We start from the raw sequence: 17378 nt of genomic DNA, 5'->3' as shown, positions 1-17378 counted from the left end.
CTAGCACTGATGATGTTCCCTAGCTGGGTCATGAAACGTCTGCCAAACTCGACAACAATGACCCCACAGTTTCCTCCTCCTCCTATCCGCAAACCCCACTCCCTTCTAGCACTGATGACGTTCCCTAGTTGGGTCTTGAAACATCTCAAGACAACCAATCTCAGCACCAAAGTCTCTCCTCCCACCCCTCCTCTTCCTCTTCCTCCTCTCCACAAAGCCTATTTCCTTCCAGCCCTCTTGATTATTGGGTGATGAAACATCTGCAAAAAACCCCCCACTAAGTCCCCAGAGGTCCCAGGATCCCACAGCCCTCCTCCTCCACTCCACAGCCCCCCTCCCCTCTAGCAGGGATGCTAGTTGGGTGCTGGAAGGAAGGGGGGAGGGGGGCGCCAGGGACCCCGAGATCAGCTGGGAGCTGCAAAGCTTCTGGCTGCCACGTGGCGGCCTTGAGCGCTTGGCCTGCAGTTGTGTTACCTTCCAGAGGTTAATGGCGGCCGCCCTGGAGGCCGCTCTGCTGCGTGGCCACAGAATAGAAACGCAGAAGGTGAAGCATCCCGACTCTCATTCGCCCAGGGAAGCCATAAACCTTTTGTCTCCCCTCTTTTCTTCTGGCTGATTGACAGTCGCAGAGCTCCCGAGCGCATTGGATTCCTCCTCCCTTTGAGCAAGAGCCCCCCTGCGCCCCCCCCGGCCAAACGGTTTTCCTTTCTTCCATGTAGATAATGACTCTCTCTGTCCGCCAGAGCCCAGATTGCCTGGATAATCCAGGGCTCACCAAGGGTCCCTCTCCCCCACTGCCATGGGGAGAACAACGTGCTGGCCTGCTGGGCTGAATAGGCTGCTGATCGGCAATTTCCCCTTTGCAATTTGGAAATCTCCATTGGACTAATTATCCTTCCGTGCTTTTGCCAGTGGCGTCTGCTCACACCGCCTTTCGAGTCATGTGGGGGCTGCACCAAACATGGCTGCTTCAAGGAATGGAGGCTCAGCCTGCTGGTGAAAGACCCCGAGGGGCCTTTCTTGCATGCCACCAAGGAATGAGGGAGTCGGAAGGGACCTTGGAGGTCTTCTAGTCCAACCCCCTGCTCAAGCAGGAGACCCTCGGCCACCTCAGACAAGTGGCTGTCCGGAAGCACCTACAACCTCTGGAGGGAAATTTCTGTTCCACTGGTTAATTGTTCTCACACTTCAGAATTTCTTCCTTAGTTTTAGGTTGCCTCTTTTTCTTGATTAGTCCCCGTCCGTTGTTTCTTGTCTTCGGGGGCTTTGGAAAATAGATTGACCCCCCCTCCTCCTCTTTGTGATGGCTTTTCAAACACTGGGAGACTGCCCTCATGTCCCCCCTGGTCCTTCTCTTCTCTAGACTGGCCAAACGCAAACCCTGCAGCCGTCCTTCATAGGTCTTCATCTCCAGATCTTTGATCTCCTTAGCTGCTCTTCTCTGCACTCTTTCTAGAGCAGTGATGGGGAACCTTTTTGGCACCCAGTGCCCAAACCAGAATGTGTGTGTGCATGTGTGTGCCTCGGAGGGCGGAGAGACCAGCTGGCTGGCGCACGTGTGCCCTTTTTCTTGCCTGTTTTGGGGGCGTTTTCGGCCCCAAAACTGCCTGAAAAGAGCCTGCTTTTTGAGCCATTTTGGGGGGCGTTTTCAGGCCGTTTCCCAGCGCTCTGGCACCCGTAAAGACCAGCTGGAAACCAGAAGGGCCACTGGCGACAGCACATGTTCCCACAGGGCTCTGCGTGCCACCTCACCATCATGGTTCCAGAGTCTCACTGTCTTTTTTGAATCCTGGCGACTGAAACTGGAGGCAAGGATGCCCTTGCCAGCTTGGTCGCTTCTGCAGCTGCTTCTTTATAATTTTGTGTCTGGAGATGCCAAGGCAGGCAATACGAGGGAGGGGGAGAGGGAGGGAGGGAGAGGGCTGTGTCAGGGACTCGTCCTTTGGACTTTCCTCTTGGATCCTGGGAGGGGAAAGGGCTTGTCTCCTGCTGCTTTCAGCCCTTGGACGGCTGGGTGTGAAGATGACCGCAACGGGGGTGGGGGCTGGGTTGGAGGAACTGGGCAGGGCAGAGGATGGAGCCCTGGAGGTTGCAGGCCGGCTGACCTGCAGGCCAATTGCTGGAGGCTCCCTGGCACCTGGGAACGTCTGCCCTGAAGCATCTTTCTTGGAGGTGCCGCTTTGTCTTCAGCCTGCTCTGTATTCTCTCTGTGAGCTGCACTGGGGCTGGAAGCTCTTTGTGTGTGTGTGTGTGTGTGTGTTTGTGTGTCCTTCCTTTGAACACCAAAAGGCCCAGGTTGCCTCGTCCCTGCAAAGGTCCTGCTTGAAAGCAGCAGGCAAAGAGGGAGCCCAGAGGCAGTGGGAAGGCCTTGCCGGCCACAGAGGAGACACATCAAGAATCTGACTCCCATCTTGGAAGTTTGCAAGTAGGCCTCCCCTCCCCTCTCCCAGCTCTGTTTGTTTGCTTTTTTATTTCTTCAATCAATCAATCAACCGTGAAGACTCTTTCGATCAGCCTGCATCTCTCCTTCCCCTTCTGCAGTGACTCCTCACCCTGGATCGCTTCTCTTCTCTTCCACCTTTCCCATTTTAGAGCTCCCTTTCCCATCAATTTCCAAAAGCCCCCAAAATGAAGGGATCTTTTAGACAAGATTCTTGATTTTTCGTCCACCCCGTGCTTCCTTCCACCTGTCGCCAAGGCTTTGTTCAGTCCCCAGGCGGTGGCATTTCTGCTGGACACCAAAGCTCATGGTGCTTGTCCCATCAGCAGACTCCGCGGCAAAGCAATCCCTTCTCTGCCTTCTTCGCTGTGTGCAGCCAGCAGCCATCCAGCTGACCTTTCCTCGGTGGTCAATAAATTGCTTGCCAGAGGAAGCACAAAGAGCTGCTTCCCGCTGCCTTTGCAGATCAAATCCTGTCTATTCCTCAAACAGAAGGGGAGCCTTTCCCCACCCCAAGTTAATTTGCTCTTCTGCCTGATTTGGCCGTCTTACAATCTTCGCTCCCAATTTATTTATTCATTGGTTAAGTTGGTCTAGCTGACCTTCTACCAACGGCTCTGAATGGCCGACATGATTGTTTTTATGCTTGTGTCTTGGTTTTTTAATTTCTATTATTTGTAAGCTGCCCAGGGTGAGTGGACAGCCATATGGATTTTCTAAATAAATACCACATTTTTCAAAGCATAAGACGCACCTCCCCCCCCCCAAAAGAGCGTGGAAATGTTGGTGCGTCTTATGCACCAAATACAGCCATTTTTTGCCCTCCCGAAGCCCCCACCCCCGCATCCCATTTTTGCAAAAAAACGGGTGAAAAATGGACAGTTTTTTGCAAACATGGAGGTGTTTTTGCCTTCCCCCATCCCCCCAGGAGCACTCTGCAAGCTTCAGCAGGGCTGGGGGAAGGAAAAACGCCCCCATTTTTGTAAAAAACTGGGGCATTTTTGCCTTCCCACCCCTGCTGAAACCTGCAGAGTGCTCCTGGGGTCATGGGGGAAGGCAAAAAATGTTTTTTCTTACTTACCTCTTCTTGAAAACTCCCAGTGATGGAGCACCCACAACTTATGAAGGGGGGGGGGGGGGAAGCCATTCCACTGATTAATTGTTCTCATTGTTAGGAAATTCCTCCTTATTTCCAGGTTGAATCTCTCCTTGGTCAGTTTCCATCCATTTATTCCTTCTCTGGCTTTCAGGTGCCTTGGAGAATAGCTTGACCCCCTTCCTCCTCTCTGTGGCAGCCCTTTAAGTATTGGAAGATGCTCTCCTGTCTCCCCTGGTCCTCCTCTTCCCTAGACCAGCCATGCCCAGTTCCTGCAACCGTTCATTGTATGTTTTAACCTCCAGTCCCCTCATCCTCCTGGTTGCCCTTCTCTGCACTCTTTCCAGAGTCTCCAAATCTTTTTTGTATATTGTGGTGACCAAAACTGGATGCAAATATTCCAAGTGTGGCCTTCCCAAGGCCTTACAGAGTGGTACTAATTTCTCCTTGCTTTTATGTTGCATCCTCTCCCTTTAGTCATCTTCCACCCGCTCCTTCCCGCCCTGCCCTTGGGTGCATTGCAGAACAGATGGACCAAGGGGGATTGCAGAGCTCCAAGCTTTGAGCCAAAGAGCCCTCTACTAATGGGAGCCTCACCCAATGGCGCCATTTCTGTTTCCCCTGTCTTTGGTTGCTTGCCGTCTGCCTATATATGGGCCTTTGGTTGGCCGGCCCTTCCCCCTCCCGCTTGCCCTGACTCTGCCCTCTCTCTCTTCCTCTTCCTCTTCCTTGGCCCAGGTGGACGGGCAGGTGGTAGCGTTGCTGGTGCAGAATCTGGAGCGTCTGGATGAAAGCGTGAAGGAAGAGGCCGACGGCGTTCATAATACCCTGGGTAAGTGGGGTGCCCGTTGGAGGGGGAAGAGGTCTGCCCCATCCTCCTTCCCGCCTTCCAAGAGCTGGAAGAACTGGCCTGAGATCCAATGGGGCCCTTTCACACTGGAGGAGGCTCCTGGATTGATGGTAACAGACACACACACACACCTCTCTGCTCCCCACCTGTCCATTTTTTTGGTTATCATATTGATCTATTCTTGTTGTGTTCTGTTGAGTTGTTTATGAATGGACAATATTTATGGACCACTAGCTGATAACCTGCCGTTGCCCGGATATTTATTTATAGGGGGAAAATGTCCGGACCAAACGTAATTTCTAATGTTGTATTTTCCCCCTTACCAGAGGTGGAAAATGGTGGAGTACTGGGAAGCCATTACCATGGCAACTCCACTGCGCTGTACAGTAGAAGTCATTTTACAGCAGTACGGTAGAAGCCATTTTATGGCACAACAGGCTGTATTTTAACAGAACACACATACCCCAAGGGGTGTCTTTCCCCCACAATATTTGTTTCCAGAGAGTAAGTCATCTGTGTAACAAGTTTGGTAGAAATTGCTCAAGGCATTCTAGAGTTACCCTGGAACAAACACATACACAAACACAGCCATAGATATAGATATATAGATATAAGACAAAAAGAGAACCACGGCAACAGGTGCGGAGATAGGTCAGTGAAGATTCTCAGCCTTCCAGTAGAGTTGTCTGGAAGTCCAGTTGCCATAACTCAACCTCCAGACAAGGGTGGGAGAACAAGAGCTTCTGATATGAGGGAGGAATCCGTCTCCCGCTGCCTGGGCCTCTCAAGGCATGTCTTGGCCCTCATGGTCCCAGGCCAGAGGTCCATGCCTTAGGATGGTCTTTCTCAGCTATGGCTGTCTGGGGAATTCTGGGAGTTGAAGTCCACGCTCTTGAAAGTTGCCACGGTTGAGAAACATTGCCTGAGGAACACCGCCGGGTTGGGAAGCCTGCTAAGATACACCCATGACTGTGAAATTCAGGACTGATAAGGGTCTCCTCTGCTCTCTCTCTCCCCCCTCTTAATCCTCCCCAAAGCTATCATTGAGAACATGGCGGAGTTTCGGCCAGAGGTGTGCGCGGATGCCGCCCAGCAGGGCCTCATGCAGTGGCTTCTCAAGAGGTTGAAGGTGAGTGATGTGTTAAAATATTCATGACTGGGAGAGGACATGGGAACAAGGTCAGCCAATGAATAGGCACAGCAACTACGTCAGCCAAGGGGAGCTTAAACAGATCTGACCCTGTGCAGAGAATTGAAACAGAAACTTGAGCAGTCTGCTGCTCTGAGAAGTAAACTTAGCAGGCTGCCTGGGCTTGTCTGCTGGAATGAAGCCAACTGCTTGTGTTTTCTGTGACTCTCCTGCCTTGTGTTTCCTTGGAAGAACCACCTGTTGGGATTGTACATTTAGCCACCTATTCTTAGGTGTATTAAAGAAGTGAATGAACCCAGCTGCATCAGTTATCTGTCTGTGCTTTCTGGATCTGAATTTATGCAACAAACTCTGACATGATGGCCATGTTTTCCGTGACGGTTACGGTTTAAGGTGGCCGGGAAGGGGGGGGGGGGAAACTGGTGGCTTTAGGACCTTTGGACCTCAACTCCCAGAATTCCACAAGTCTTAAAGTCCCTGAGGCTAGACCTCCTTACCTTATATGCCATTCTGGACAACTGGCTGTCCAGTCGGTCCAGTGCCAAAGGGCGTTGGTGTTGTAAAGTGGCAGGGTTGGGAAAGGGACATTGGGCACCTGGGGCATTTCACTGAACATAAAAGGCCAGGCTTGGCATTGGCTGGGCACCCATCCCGAAGACCAAACCCCTCTGAGACGGGAGTTCCTTGACCGTAGGAAGAATGCAAAAGGCATTTCCTGACCGGCTGCTCTGCCCTTCCCCCTCTTGCAGGCCAAGATGCCTTTTGATGCCAACAAGCTCTACTGCAGCGAAGTGCTGGCCATTCTCCTCCAGAACACGGACGGTGAGTCCTGGACCTGCCCCCCGTCCCGTCCCTTTATGCCCCCCTGAAACTCCCTCCCACCTTCTTTCCTTGCCCTGGGCTCTCTGCCCAGCCCTATCGATTTTAGCTGCTGTGATTGACTCGGGAGGTAGCTGTCAAATCTGACCTTTGCCCCCTCCCCACCTTCTTGCAGACAACCGGGAGATGCTGGGGGAGCTGGATGGGATCGATGTCCTGCTCCAGCAATTGTCGGTGAGTAACTCGCTACCCTCTGGCTTCGCCTGGAGGAGGGGAGGGGGGAGATGCTCATCCCCAGGAGAGGGGGGGGGAGGAGCAGGTGGGCAGAGACTGGAAGCTGAAGCCCAGCAGGCTTTGAGACCCCCTGGGGGGGTGGGGGTGGGGAAGGCCGTAAAGGATCCAGAAAGAGCCTTTTCACTTAGTCCTTGACTTATGGCCATTCGTTCAGCGACTGTTCAAAGTCAGGATGGCGCTGGAGAAAAGCGACTGATGGCCAGTCTTCAACATGATTGAAATTTGGGGGCTTGACAAACAGCATCCCAGGGGTCCCCTGATGGCCATTTGTCGTCGTCCCCCCCCCCCCCCAGCCGCCTTCCAATCACCCAAGTGTTTCTGTGGCTCTTGGTTTTCATGGTTTTTTTTTTTAGATCCGTTTTCCATTTGGTTGAAAGCAAAGTTAAAATACAGAATAACTCAAAAACAAAGATGCAAAAGGACAAAAGGGGAACACACACACACACACACACACACAAAGCATTGAAAAGGTGCATTTAAATCAAGACATTGTGCACCTCTTATCCCCTCTAGTTGAATACCATTATATTACTACTACATTTGCTCCCACCCACCCCTTGCGAAACAAGACACCCCCCCCCAAAAAATATAAGCAAGTAAATCTATCTGCAACCTGTTGACCTCTTTCCTGTATGTGATATTAATGCTTTGCGCAGAGTTGTAGAATACAAGATGGGTGGGAAATGGATTTCAAAATTAAAAAAATAATAATCATAAAGTCCGAGGAGGAAGCTGGATTCACTTTTAACTGTAGTGATTCGCTTAACAACCATGGCAATTGGGTGCAACTCCCTTAACAACCACCTTGCTTAGCAATGGCAATCCTGCTCCCAATTGAGGTCATAGGTCGAGAGTCAGCGTTCCAAATAGCATCCAAAAGTAAATCAGAGTCCAAGGCAAAGTATTGCTCAAATCTGAAGGCTTCCAGGTTGTCCCCACCCAGTTGGAAGTTCAGTATCTTGCCCCCCACACCCACAAGCCCATCCCATGGTCCAATCTCCCACAGCCACGCTGGCAGCTTCCACCCATCCAGTTCCGGTCAGGCGCAGAGACAAAGGATGACCTTGGCTTTCTAGAAAGAATGTTGTCATGGCTACATAGTATCTAATTCCGCACAATCCCCCCTCCCGTTTCCCCACCATAGAAAATGCATAGCAAAATAATAGAAAGTGTGCCAGGCCAAAGACCCAAAAGAAAAGTTGGCTGCAGGCCTGACAGGCGGCCTCCCCTCAGAAGAAAAGCGTATCCTGAAAAGAGAATAACGTGGGGGTTAACATGAGCGTAACTAACCACCTCTCCCCCCACCCCTCCAGGGGGGCCCTTTGGCTTATCTGGGAAACTTATCATGGAATTGTTTCAGCCTGTAACAGGACCCACCTATGAACATCCGCCCTGGCCCAGCCTCCCCCTTCCTGCTTCTCACCATCCAGAAGTTGCTTTCCTTTGATTTCGTGATAACGCCCCCAACACACACACACACACACACAACATCTGTCAAGATCCTTCTGTATCTTGAGCCTATCTTAAGGAGGTCCATGCAAGACCAGCTCCCTACACGGATTCCGTCTGGAGTCCCAAATGTGCTTCCCCCCCAAAAAAGACATTCTGCTTGTCATCCAGGAAGCTTCCTCCCAGGGAACGGAAGGATTTATATTCCTGAGCACTTCTACATATTCCTTAGCATCCGTAGCCCTTCGATTCCTGAGCATAAATCCTTCCACTCCCCACCTCCCTTGCAGGAAGAAGGACCAGGGGTGACATGAAGGCTGGCCTCCAATATTTGAGGGGCTGCCACCAAGTGGGGAGGGGGGTTCCCGGGGGAGGCCGGCTGCTGACCCCTCTGCTGTGTCCTCTGGGGGCAGGTCTTCAAGCGGCACAACCCGGGCCCTGCGGAGGAGCAGGAGATGATGGAGAACCTCTTTGACTCGCTCTGCTCCTCGCTGATGCTCAGCTCCAACCGAGAGCGCTTCCTGAAGGGCGAAGGGCTGCAGCTCATGAACCTCATGCTCAGGTGACGGACGGACGGCAGGGACGCAGGCCGAGGGGGGGAAGGGGGCTCCTGCAGGGCACAGGAGGGGTGGGGAGCTCCATGGCTGAAGGTTTTGGAGAAGAGGTTGGCCGGACTCCTGCTTGGAAGGGTTGAGGGTCTCCTGCTTGAGGTTGGGCTACATGAGCTCCAAGGTTAGTTCTCTCTTCTTTTCTTCCTCCTCCTCCTCCTCCTCCTCCTCCTCCTCCTCCTCCTCCTCCTCCTCCTCCTCCTCCTCCTCTGGGCCTTACTAAAAACATGCAAGAAAACTACCAGGTTCAGGGAACACCAAGGACCCCCACAGTCCTCCCCCTCCCCCCCTCCTCCTCCTCCTGTCAGAAAACTCCTCTTCCTTCTGCACTGATGATGTTCCCTAGTTTGTTAGTGAAAACGTCTGCAAGAACACAACCAAGCTCAGAAAGGACCAAGAACCGCACAGCCCTTCCTCCTTCTCCCCCCCCCCCTTCCTTTTCTCTTCCTCTCCTCAAACCCCACTCTCTTCTAGCCCTGATGATGCTCCCTAGTTTGGTAGGGAAATGTCTGCAAGAAAACCACCAGAGAGCAGCGAGGGCCCCTCAAGGTAGAACCGTGTGGCTGTTGTGGAAACGAACTGGCTGCTGCATTCACAGTTACATTCCCCCCCCCCCCAAAAAGAACCCTTTGTTTCCACGCCCTTTTGTGAAGGTGAGGTGGGGGTGCAGGGAGGGAGACTCCGGACCAGCTTAGGATTTCTGATGTTGAGGCCGATGGGGCTCCAGAGCCCCCAGACCCAAGACACAGCATGCACGAAAGCCCCCCTTTCCTTCCCCCCTCCCACTGGGGACCAGGTTCAGCCCTCCCCCCTCCTGCCCTTGCTCTCAGCTTTCCCAAAGGGAAGGGGGCTCTCGGGAAAGGGGTCTGCCAGGAGAAAGCTCTCTCCCTGCAGGGCAAGGCTGGCTAATGCAGCAGCAGCAGCAGGGAGCTAAATAAATAGCCAGAAAGCATGGGTTATTTTGAGGGGAGGGAGGGGGGGGAGGCATTGTGCTGAGTTTTCTTTAGGCTAATTAAAGCTGTTCTGCAGGGGGGGGGGGCAGAGGGAAGAGAACGTGCTTTTTCTCCTCCCATCTCTTTGTCCTTTTTCTCCTCTGGACTCTAGGCTGCTCTCTGGCCCAGTGCAGCTAATGAGGCAGCGTCCTTGATCCGGGCAGGATTCTGATTTTCCTCCCTGGGTCTCCCCCTCCATCCCCGGCCTTCTCCTCTTCTGCGCAGCCCCTGCCTCGCCTCAGGGTGACGCTATGGGCCACTTTCTCCTCCATCTTAGAATAGAATAGAGTATCAGAGTCAGAAGGGGTCTTGGAGGTCTTCTAGTCCAACCCCCTGCTCAGGCAGGAAACCCTACACCACTTCAGACAAATGGTTCTCCAACATCTTCTTAAAGACTTCCAGGGTTTGTAGTATTTACAATTTACAACTTCTGGAGGCAAGTTGTTCCAACACAAGTTTGCCAAGTATATTGGGACAACTATCCACATCCAACCTGCTGTGGGACAATTCAACTATTCCATTTATAATTATTTAAAATAATCTTTTAAATTATTTTAAATCTTTTTTTCATTCGCATTTCATTTGGCCCCTCCTTTGTTTATCAATTTATTCCACTGTTTCTTCGATATTATACAACCTGCGGCGAATTGCCTTGCGGTGAGTTGCCACAGACCCTCCTCAAGGACAGCTCGTAGCAACGTCTTTCTGACAATTTGGGGTGTCCTCAGGTCATGTGATGCTGTCAGGCTTGTCTCAGCTTGGGCACCTAGGAAAGAAAGACCCTCGACTCCCTTCGTAGAGTCTAGACTTTGTTGCTAAGAGCCAAGTGGTCACAGCGCAAGCAAAGCCAGATCTGAGGAGTCCTGGGAGAGGGGACCTCGGAGTCGGGTGGGTTGCTCCGGGCATTACTGCCGGTTCGGTGTGCGCAAAAATAGGTCTGCGCATGTGCAAAACGTTAAAAAAAGGAAAACAAATTGTGGAATTTCAATTGTTCTGCGCATGCACAGAAGCGAGAATCGAGATGGTGGCTCTGTGGGAGAACCGGTTCGGGGGCAGGGCCAGCCTGGGTGGTTGCCACTTCCAGCGCCCCAGGCTGCCAAGCCACTACCAGTTCAGCCGAACTGGGAGGAAGCCCGAGGGGACTTCCACAGGAGCCAGCCATGTGCAGCAGCCGCAGCAGCAGCCAAAAAAGCCAATGCAGCCCTTGGTTGTATAAACAGAGGGACGGAATCAAAATCAGGTGAAGTATCGCTTCCACTGGAGTCCTGCGTCCAGTTTTGGTCACCACATTACCGAAAAGACGTTGAGACTCTGGAAAGAGCGCAGAGAAGAGAAACTCAGAGGATCAAAGGCCCGGAGGCTACGAATGGTCCCCTTGGACTCCATTGTGGTCGTAAGTCAAGGACTTCCTCTAATGATGGTTAGCATCGTGGTTTTCATCCATCCTCTGTTGTTTTGTCCTTCTCCGAGATCCCAGGGCTCTTCTTGTCCTCTTGGATGCCTGCGGGATGCTTGCAGTGATTTTTTTTAAAGCCTTGTTGTGCTTAAACTAGGGGTGTCCAAACTTGGGAACTTTTAAGACTTGTAGACTTCAACTCTCAGAATTCAACTCCCAGGCTGGGGAATTCTGGGAGTTGAAGTCCACAAGCCTTAAAGTTCCCAGGTTTGGACACCCCTGGCTTAAACCCTAGTGTGTCTTTGCACCAACAGTGCATTTTCCAATTGTGTCCTGGTTCCCATGGGGTTCCTTAAGCAACCCCTGTGGGGCAGCCCCATTTCTGACGAGGCAGGGTTATTTTTGTCCCCCCCGCCCTCCCTGGCCCACCTTCTGAGCATCTCATCTCCAGAGCGACAGGTGTCATTCCTCACCCCACGGGGAATTGGCCCAGCCCACCTTTGTCGGCAGAGGAAACATGCCGAGGGTCCCTATTGTTCTGGCTGGTGGGGGCCAGAGGAGGAAGACCTTCTCTGCTACGGCTCCTGGAACATCAACCCCCCCACCCCCAGTTGTGAGGCTGGCCCCAAAGATCTGCAGGAAAACAGAGGAAGAGAGGCGGAAGAGAAGAAGGAGAAACGGAGGAGGAGGGGAAGAAGAAGAGATGATTGGTAGCTCAAGGATGAGAGGGATCTCTCATAAGACCCCATATTCCTCCTCTTCCTCCCTATTTTCTTTGCCCTCCTCTCTGCAAACCCACCCCCTTCCCACACTGATGATACTAGCTAGCTGGGCAATGAAACATCTTTAAGAGTCCCTTTTTGGGAGAGGGGGCGGTCTAGAAATCCAAGAAATAAATAAATAAATAAGGAAATCACTCAGCTCAGAGAGCACCAGGGTTCCACCTGGAGCTACAAATGGTCCTCTCCTCTTCTATTTCTCCTCCTCCTCCTCTCCTCTTCCTCCCCCTCCTCCCCCCCTTTCATCGTGGTGACGATGGTACCTGGTTTGGATCATGAAACGACTACAAGAAAACAACCAAGCGCAGAGAGCAACAAGGTCCCCACTGCCCTCTTCCTCCTCCTCCTCCTCCTCCTCTCCATGACCCCTCCTCCCTTCTAGCCCTGATGATGTTCCCTAGTTGGGTCATGAGACGTCTGCAAGAAAACCACCCAGCGCAGAGAGCCCCCAGGACCCACCCACCCACCCCAGTTCATCCCACAGCTACCAATAGTCTCTTGGTCTTCTCCTCCTCCTTCTCCTCCATTTTTTCTTCTTCTCTTCCTCTGTAAAGAAAGGAAGCCGCCTCCATCCCTAACCGTTTCCCGCAGAAGGGAAGGGGCCGGCTGAGGTTTTAAATTCCTTCCATGTTTCCCAAGCAACGGGAGGGGGAGGGGGAGAAGCCTGGGGAGGGGGATTTCCCACTGCGAAGCCATTAGCCGGGCTTTCTTTGACCTGTGCAGAGGCCTTTGCCGGCTGCCAGGCACCAGCCGAGATGCTGCCGGGAGGGCCAGCCACACAGCGCAAGAGACAAATGGGTTTATGTGCAGGGCGGACAGCCCCCCTTGCCAACAGCCGCCACAGCAGGAGGAGGAGGAGGAGGAGGAGGAGGAGGAGCAGCCTCTGTGAAAGCTTTCACACAAAAAAGGGCTCCACAGGATAGCTTGAGTTGGAAGGGACCTCAGAGGTCTTCTAGTCCAACCCCCTACTGGAGCAGGAAGCCCTGACAACAGTTTATTTAGTGACCGTTCAAAGTTACAACGGCACTGAAGAAAGGGACTTAGGACACAAAGGTGCATTTTCAGGAGGCAACTGGACTTTCTGTTTTTTTCCTTTGAGGACGTTTCGCTTCTCACCCAAGAAGCTTCTTCAGCTCTGACTGGATGGAGGGGAAGGGAAGGGTTTCTACTCCTTGCAGACAGAGCTGGTCCTTTGCATCCTTTGAGAGGGTCCTTGAGGCCACTTGGAGGTTTTATCTCTGTCCTCAGAGTCACCTGAGTGGTGCAAATGGAGGTTGAGCCTTCTTGGCTGCAGGGTGTTTTCTGCAGATGTTTTCATGCAAATGGGTGTGGAGAAGGCTAGACAGAGAAACCTCCAAGTGGCCTCAAGGACCCTCTCAAAGGATGCAGGTGACCAGCTGTCTGCAAGGACTCTCAATCCTTCCATTACCCCACCGTCCAGTCAGAGCCGAAGAAGCTTCCGGGATGAGAAGTGAAATGTCTTCAAGAAAAAACAAGGAAATCCAGTTGCCTCCTGAAAAAAGCCCCTTTGGGACAACCAGGACCTGGATGGCTGAGATTCTCCATAGACATTTAGTGACTTAGAACCATGTTTCACACTTACGACCGTTGCAGCATCCCTGGTCATGCGATCAAAATTCAGAGGCTTGTCACGTACCTATGACAGTTCCAGTGTCCTGGGGCCAATTGATTTCCCTTTTGCAACTTCTGACCAATGAAGTTCAGTGGGGAAACCAGATTCACTTAACAACCGTGTTACTCACTTAACAACTGCAGGAATTCACTCAACAATTGTGGCGAAAAAGCTCATAAAACGGGACAAAACTCCCTTAGCAAATGTTTCACTTAGCAACATAAGATCTATCCTCCACCTTTTACTTTTGCACGATAACATAAAGTAGCCATTTCTATAAGGACAAATCTATCTCACTGGTAAAACCCAAGATCAACGTTTTTTTCCCACCTCAAGCACAAAGTCCAGGAGTGGTTTCCAAGTAGGAAATGAAGGTATCTGTGTTTTTTTTCTCCAATCAAAACAGTCCATTTAGCCGTCTCTGCTAACTCCATCGGGTGTTTGCCGCCTAGGCCATGTCTTCCCAGTGTCACACAAGGCAGAGTGCTTTGGTTGCAACAGGAGTGGGCAGCGATGGTCCATTTTAGACCTGCGGACTTCGATTCCCAGAATTCCTGAGCCAGCCACGCTGGGAATTCTGGGAGTGGAAGTCCGCAGGTCTTAAAGGGACCATCGCTGCCCATCCCTGCTCTAAGTGATTAAGACGGACTGCCTGCCCTCCAATAGAACAAATATTTCAAATGAAAAACCAACCTTGGACAGATCGGTCAAGCAGGCTATCGATCCGTAAAAGCCCGGACTTAAATTGCCATGAATATTCCAGGCATCCGCTCCCTGCAGCTGCCTTGAGTGCTGATCAATATGCAATTGCTGCCTGTCAAGGAAAGAGACTTTAATTGCAATTGCCCCGAGTGGCGGCTGCTCCGTCACCGGAGATTTTCAAGGAAAGATGGGACAGCCGTTTGGCCAGGGGGAGGGGAAGACTCCTGCCGTGGGCAGTGGGTGGACTAGAAGACCTCCAAGGCCCCTTCCAGCCCTCGTTCCCAAGCTGAAACACCAACTTGGTTTGGCTCTTCAGCTCTTTTGATTTTCAAGGTGGAGCAAGCAGGCTTGGAAGTAGAAGAACAAAAGAACAGAGTTGGAAGGGATCTTGGAGGTCTTCTAGGGAAAGAAGGAAAGGAAAAAAGGAAGGGGCATCAGGATAGGATAGGATACAGAATATGGAATAGAATAGAAATAGGATAGGATAGGATAGGATAGGGAATATGTAATGGAATAGGAAGAGAATAGAATAAGGATAAGGATAGGATAGGATAGAGAATATGGAATGGAATAGAAACAGAATGGAGAATATGGAATGGAATAGGAATAGGAATAGAATAGTATAGTATCGATTAGAATAATTGGAATAATTAGAATAGAATAGAAATAGAAATAGAATTTGGAAAGGAAGGGAAAGGAAAGGACATAATATCAACACCAAATATTTATGTACGGAAACATTTTAGGCATTATGACTTATTGTACTGTACAAAGAAAATGAGGTGCAATTCTCTATGTCCGAATGCTTTTGCTGTTTTTCTTGAATAAGATGTAATCTAAAAACTACTGAAGGTTTTGATCCCGAAGTTAAAACATTTCCCATCGTTCAGACAGAATTGGGATTTCTGATTTCTTATTCCAGTCATTCTTTGCCATTTGCCTATTGAATTGGTTTACCAATAATAGCTATTGATTAAAAAAGAAAGAAATAGAATGCTGGGATATTTTTTTTTTATTTTTTGTCTCGTGAAATTTAGTCATCCCTTCTAATCGTTTGTCTTCCGTTCCATCACGTCTGATTCTTGGAGATACGTCCCTGCGGTTTCCTTGGCAAATGGGTTGTTATTGCCTCCTTCCTAGCGCTGAGAGGAAGTGACTGGCCGAAATTCATTCAATTGGCTTTGTGCCTAAGCAGGACTAGAACTCGGGATCGGCAGTTTATAGCCTGGTGCCTTAACCACAGTCGTCGTCTCTTCCTCCTCCTCCTCCTCCTCCCTTCTACCACTGATGATGTCCCCTAATTGGGTCATGAAACATCTGTAAGGAAGCCACTAAGCTCAGAGAGCACCCAGGACCCCACAGTCCCTTTCCTTTCCCCCCCTCCTGGATTGGGATAAAACAGTCCAACCTATCAAAAACAGCACCACAAATATCAGATTAGGAACACAAATTGAAATAGGGAAGAAAATGGTAAGTGAGCAACTGTCTACTCTGGACGAGTTCAAATCACGAGGACCGGATGGATTACACCCCAGGGTTCTGAAGGAACTAGCAGACGAGATCTCAGAACCACTGAATTATATCTTTCAGAGATCCTGGAACACCGGGGAACTACCAGAGGACTGGAAAAGAGCTGATGTGGTTCCCATCCTCAAAAAAGGGGAAAAAATAGATCCAGGAAACTACAGACCTATCAGCCTGACCTCAATACCAGGAAAGATTCTGGAAAAAATAATCAAGCAACGAATTAGCGAACACCTAGAAGCAAACAAAGTAATAGCCAAAAGCCAACATGGGTTTGTCAAAAACAGATCACGCCAGACTAATCTTATTGCATTCTTTGATAATGTGACAAAATTAGTGGACCAGAGGAATGCCGTCGATATAGTTTACTTGGACTTCAGTAAGGCTTTTGATAAGGTAGACCATAACCTACTACTAGATAAAGTAGAAGAATGTGGGTTAGACAGCATCACCACCAGATGGATTCGTAACTGGCTGACCAACCGCACTCAACGGGTAGTCCTCAATGGAACTGCATCTACATGGAGGGAAGTATGCAGTGGAGTACCCCAAGGCTCTGTTTTAGGCCCAGTACTCTTCAACATCTTCATCAATGATTTGGATGAGGGAATAAATGGGGAACTCATCAAATTTGCAGATGACACCAAGCTGGCAGGAATAGCCAACACTCCAGAAGATAGGCTAAAGATACAGAAGGATCTTGACAAACTTGAACATTGGGCACTATCTAATAAAATGAAATTCAATGGTGAAAAGAGTAAGGTTCTACATTTAGGCAAGAAAAATGAAATGCACAAGTACAGTATAGGTGGTACCTTGCTCAACAGTAGTAACTGTGAAAGGGATCTTGGAGTCCTAGTGGACAAGCATTTAAATAGGAGCCAGCCGTGTGCAGCAGCTGCCAGAAAAGCCAACACAGTTCTAGGCTGCATCAACAGAGGGATAGAATCAAGATCACGTGAAGTGTTAATACCACTTTATAATGCCTTGGTAAGGCCACACTTGGAATACTGCATTCAGTTCTGGTCACCACGATGTAAAAAAGATGTGGAGACTCTAGAAAGAGTGCAGAGAAGAGCAACAAAGAGGATTAGGGGACTGGAGACTAAAACATATGAAGAACGGCTGCAGGAACTGGGTATGTTTAGCTTAAGAGAAAGAAGGACTAGGGGAGACATGATAGCATTGTTCCAATATCTCAGGGGTTGCCACAAAGAAGAGGGAGTCAAACTATTCTCCAAAGCACCTGAGGGTAGAACAAGAAGCAATGGGTGGAAACTAATAATAATAATAATAATAATTTTATTTGATTAGCCGCAACCCTCTCCCGAAGGACTCGGGGCGGCGTACAATCAAAACGAAAAAAAATACACATAAGACAAACATATATACAAAAAGAACAGAGACATATACATATGTGCATGGAGGAGAGTTGACTTATAAGTGAAAGACAATTAAAAACACAATTTAAAATCCCCTTAAATAAAATTACTAAATTAAAAAACCCATCAGGAGCGATACGAAGTTATGGTTGAGCCAGGCCAGCTATTTGGAAAAGGTGGGTCTTGAGCTTGACACGGAAGGAGCGGAGGTCAGTAGTGGTCCTAATATTTGGGGGGAGGTCATTTCACAGGGCTGGGCCCGCC

General features: G+C 50.2%; 1 protein-coding gene across 1 annotated transcript in view; it reads left to right on the top strand.

Annotated features, from left to right (window-relative positions):
• CTNNBL1 (catenin beta like 1) overlaps nucleotides 1-17378 on the top strand; it is an 89927-nt gene that overhangs the window by 30415 nt on the left and 42134 nt on the right. Inside the window, exons 6-10 of the mRNA XM_081948102.1 lie at nucleotides 4275-4368; nucleotides 5424-5515; nucleotides 6286-6358; nucleotides 6531-6589; nucleotides 8512-8660. Of these exons, the coding sequence (XP_081804228.1) occupies nucleotides 4275-4368; nucleotides 5424-5515; nucleotides 6286-6358; nucleotides 6531-6589; nucleotides 8512-8660 (467 nt within the window). The remainder of the gene's footprint in view (nucleotides 1-4274; nucleotides 4369-5423; nucleotides 5516-6285; nucleotides 6359-6530; nucleotides 6590-8511; nucleotides 8661-17378) is intronic.

This window comes from Natrix helvetica (assembly GCF_964273705.1).
Source record: "Natrix helvetica genome assembly, chromosome: 3".
Taxonomy (NCBI): Eukaryota; Metazoa; Chordata; class Lepidosauria; order Squamata; family Natricidae; genus Natrix; species Natrix helvetica.
This window is presented reverse-complemented; position numbering and strand designations above follow the sequence as displayed.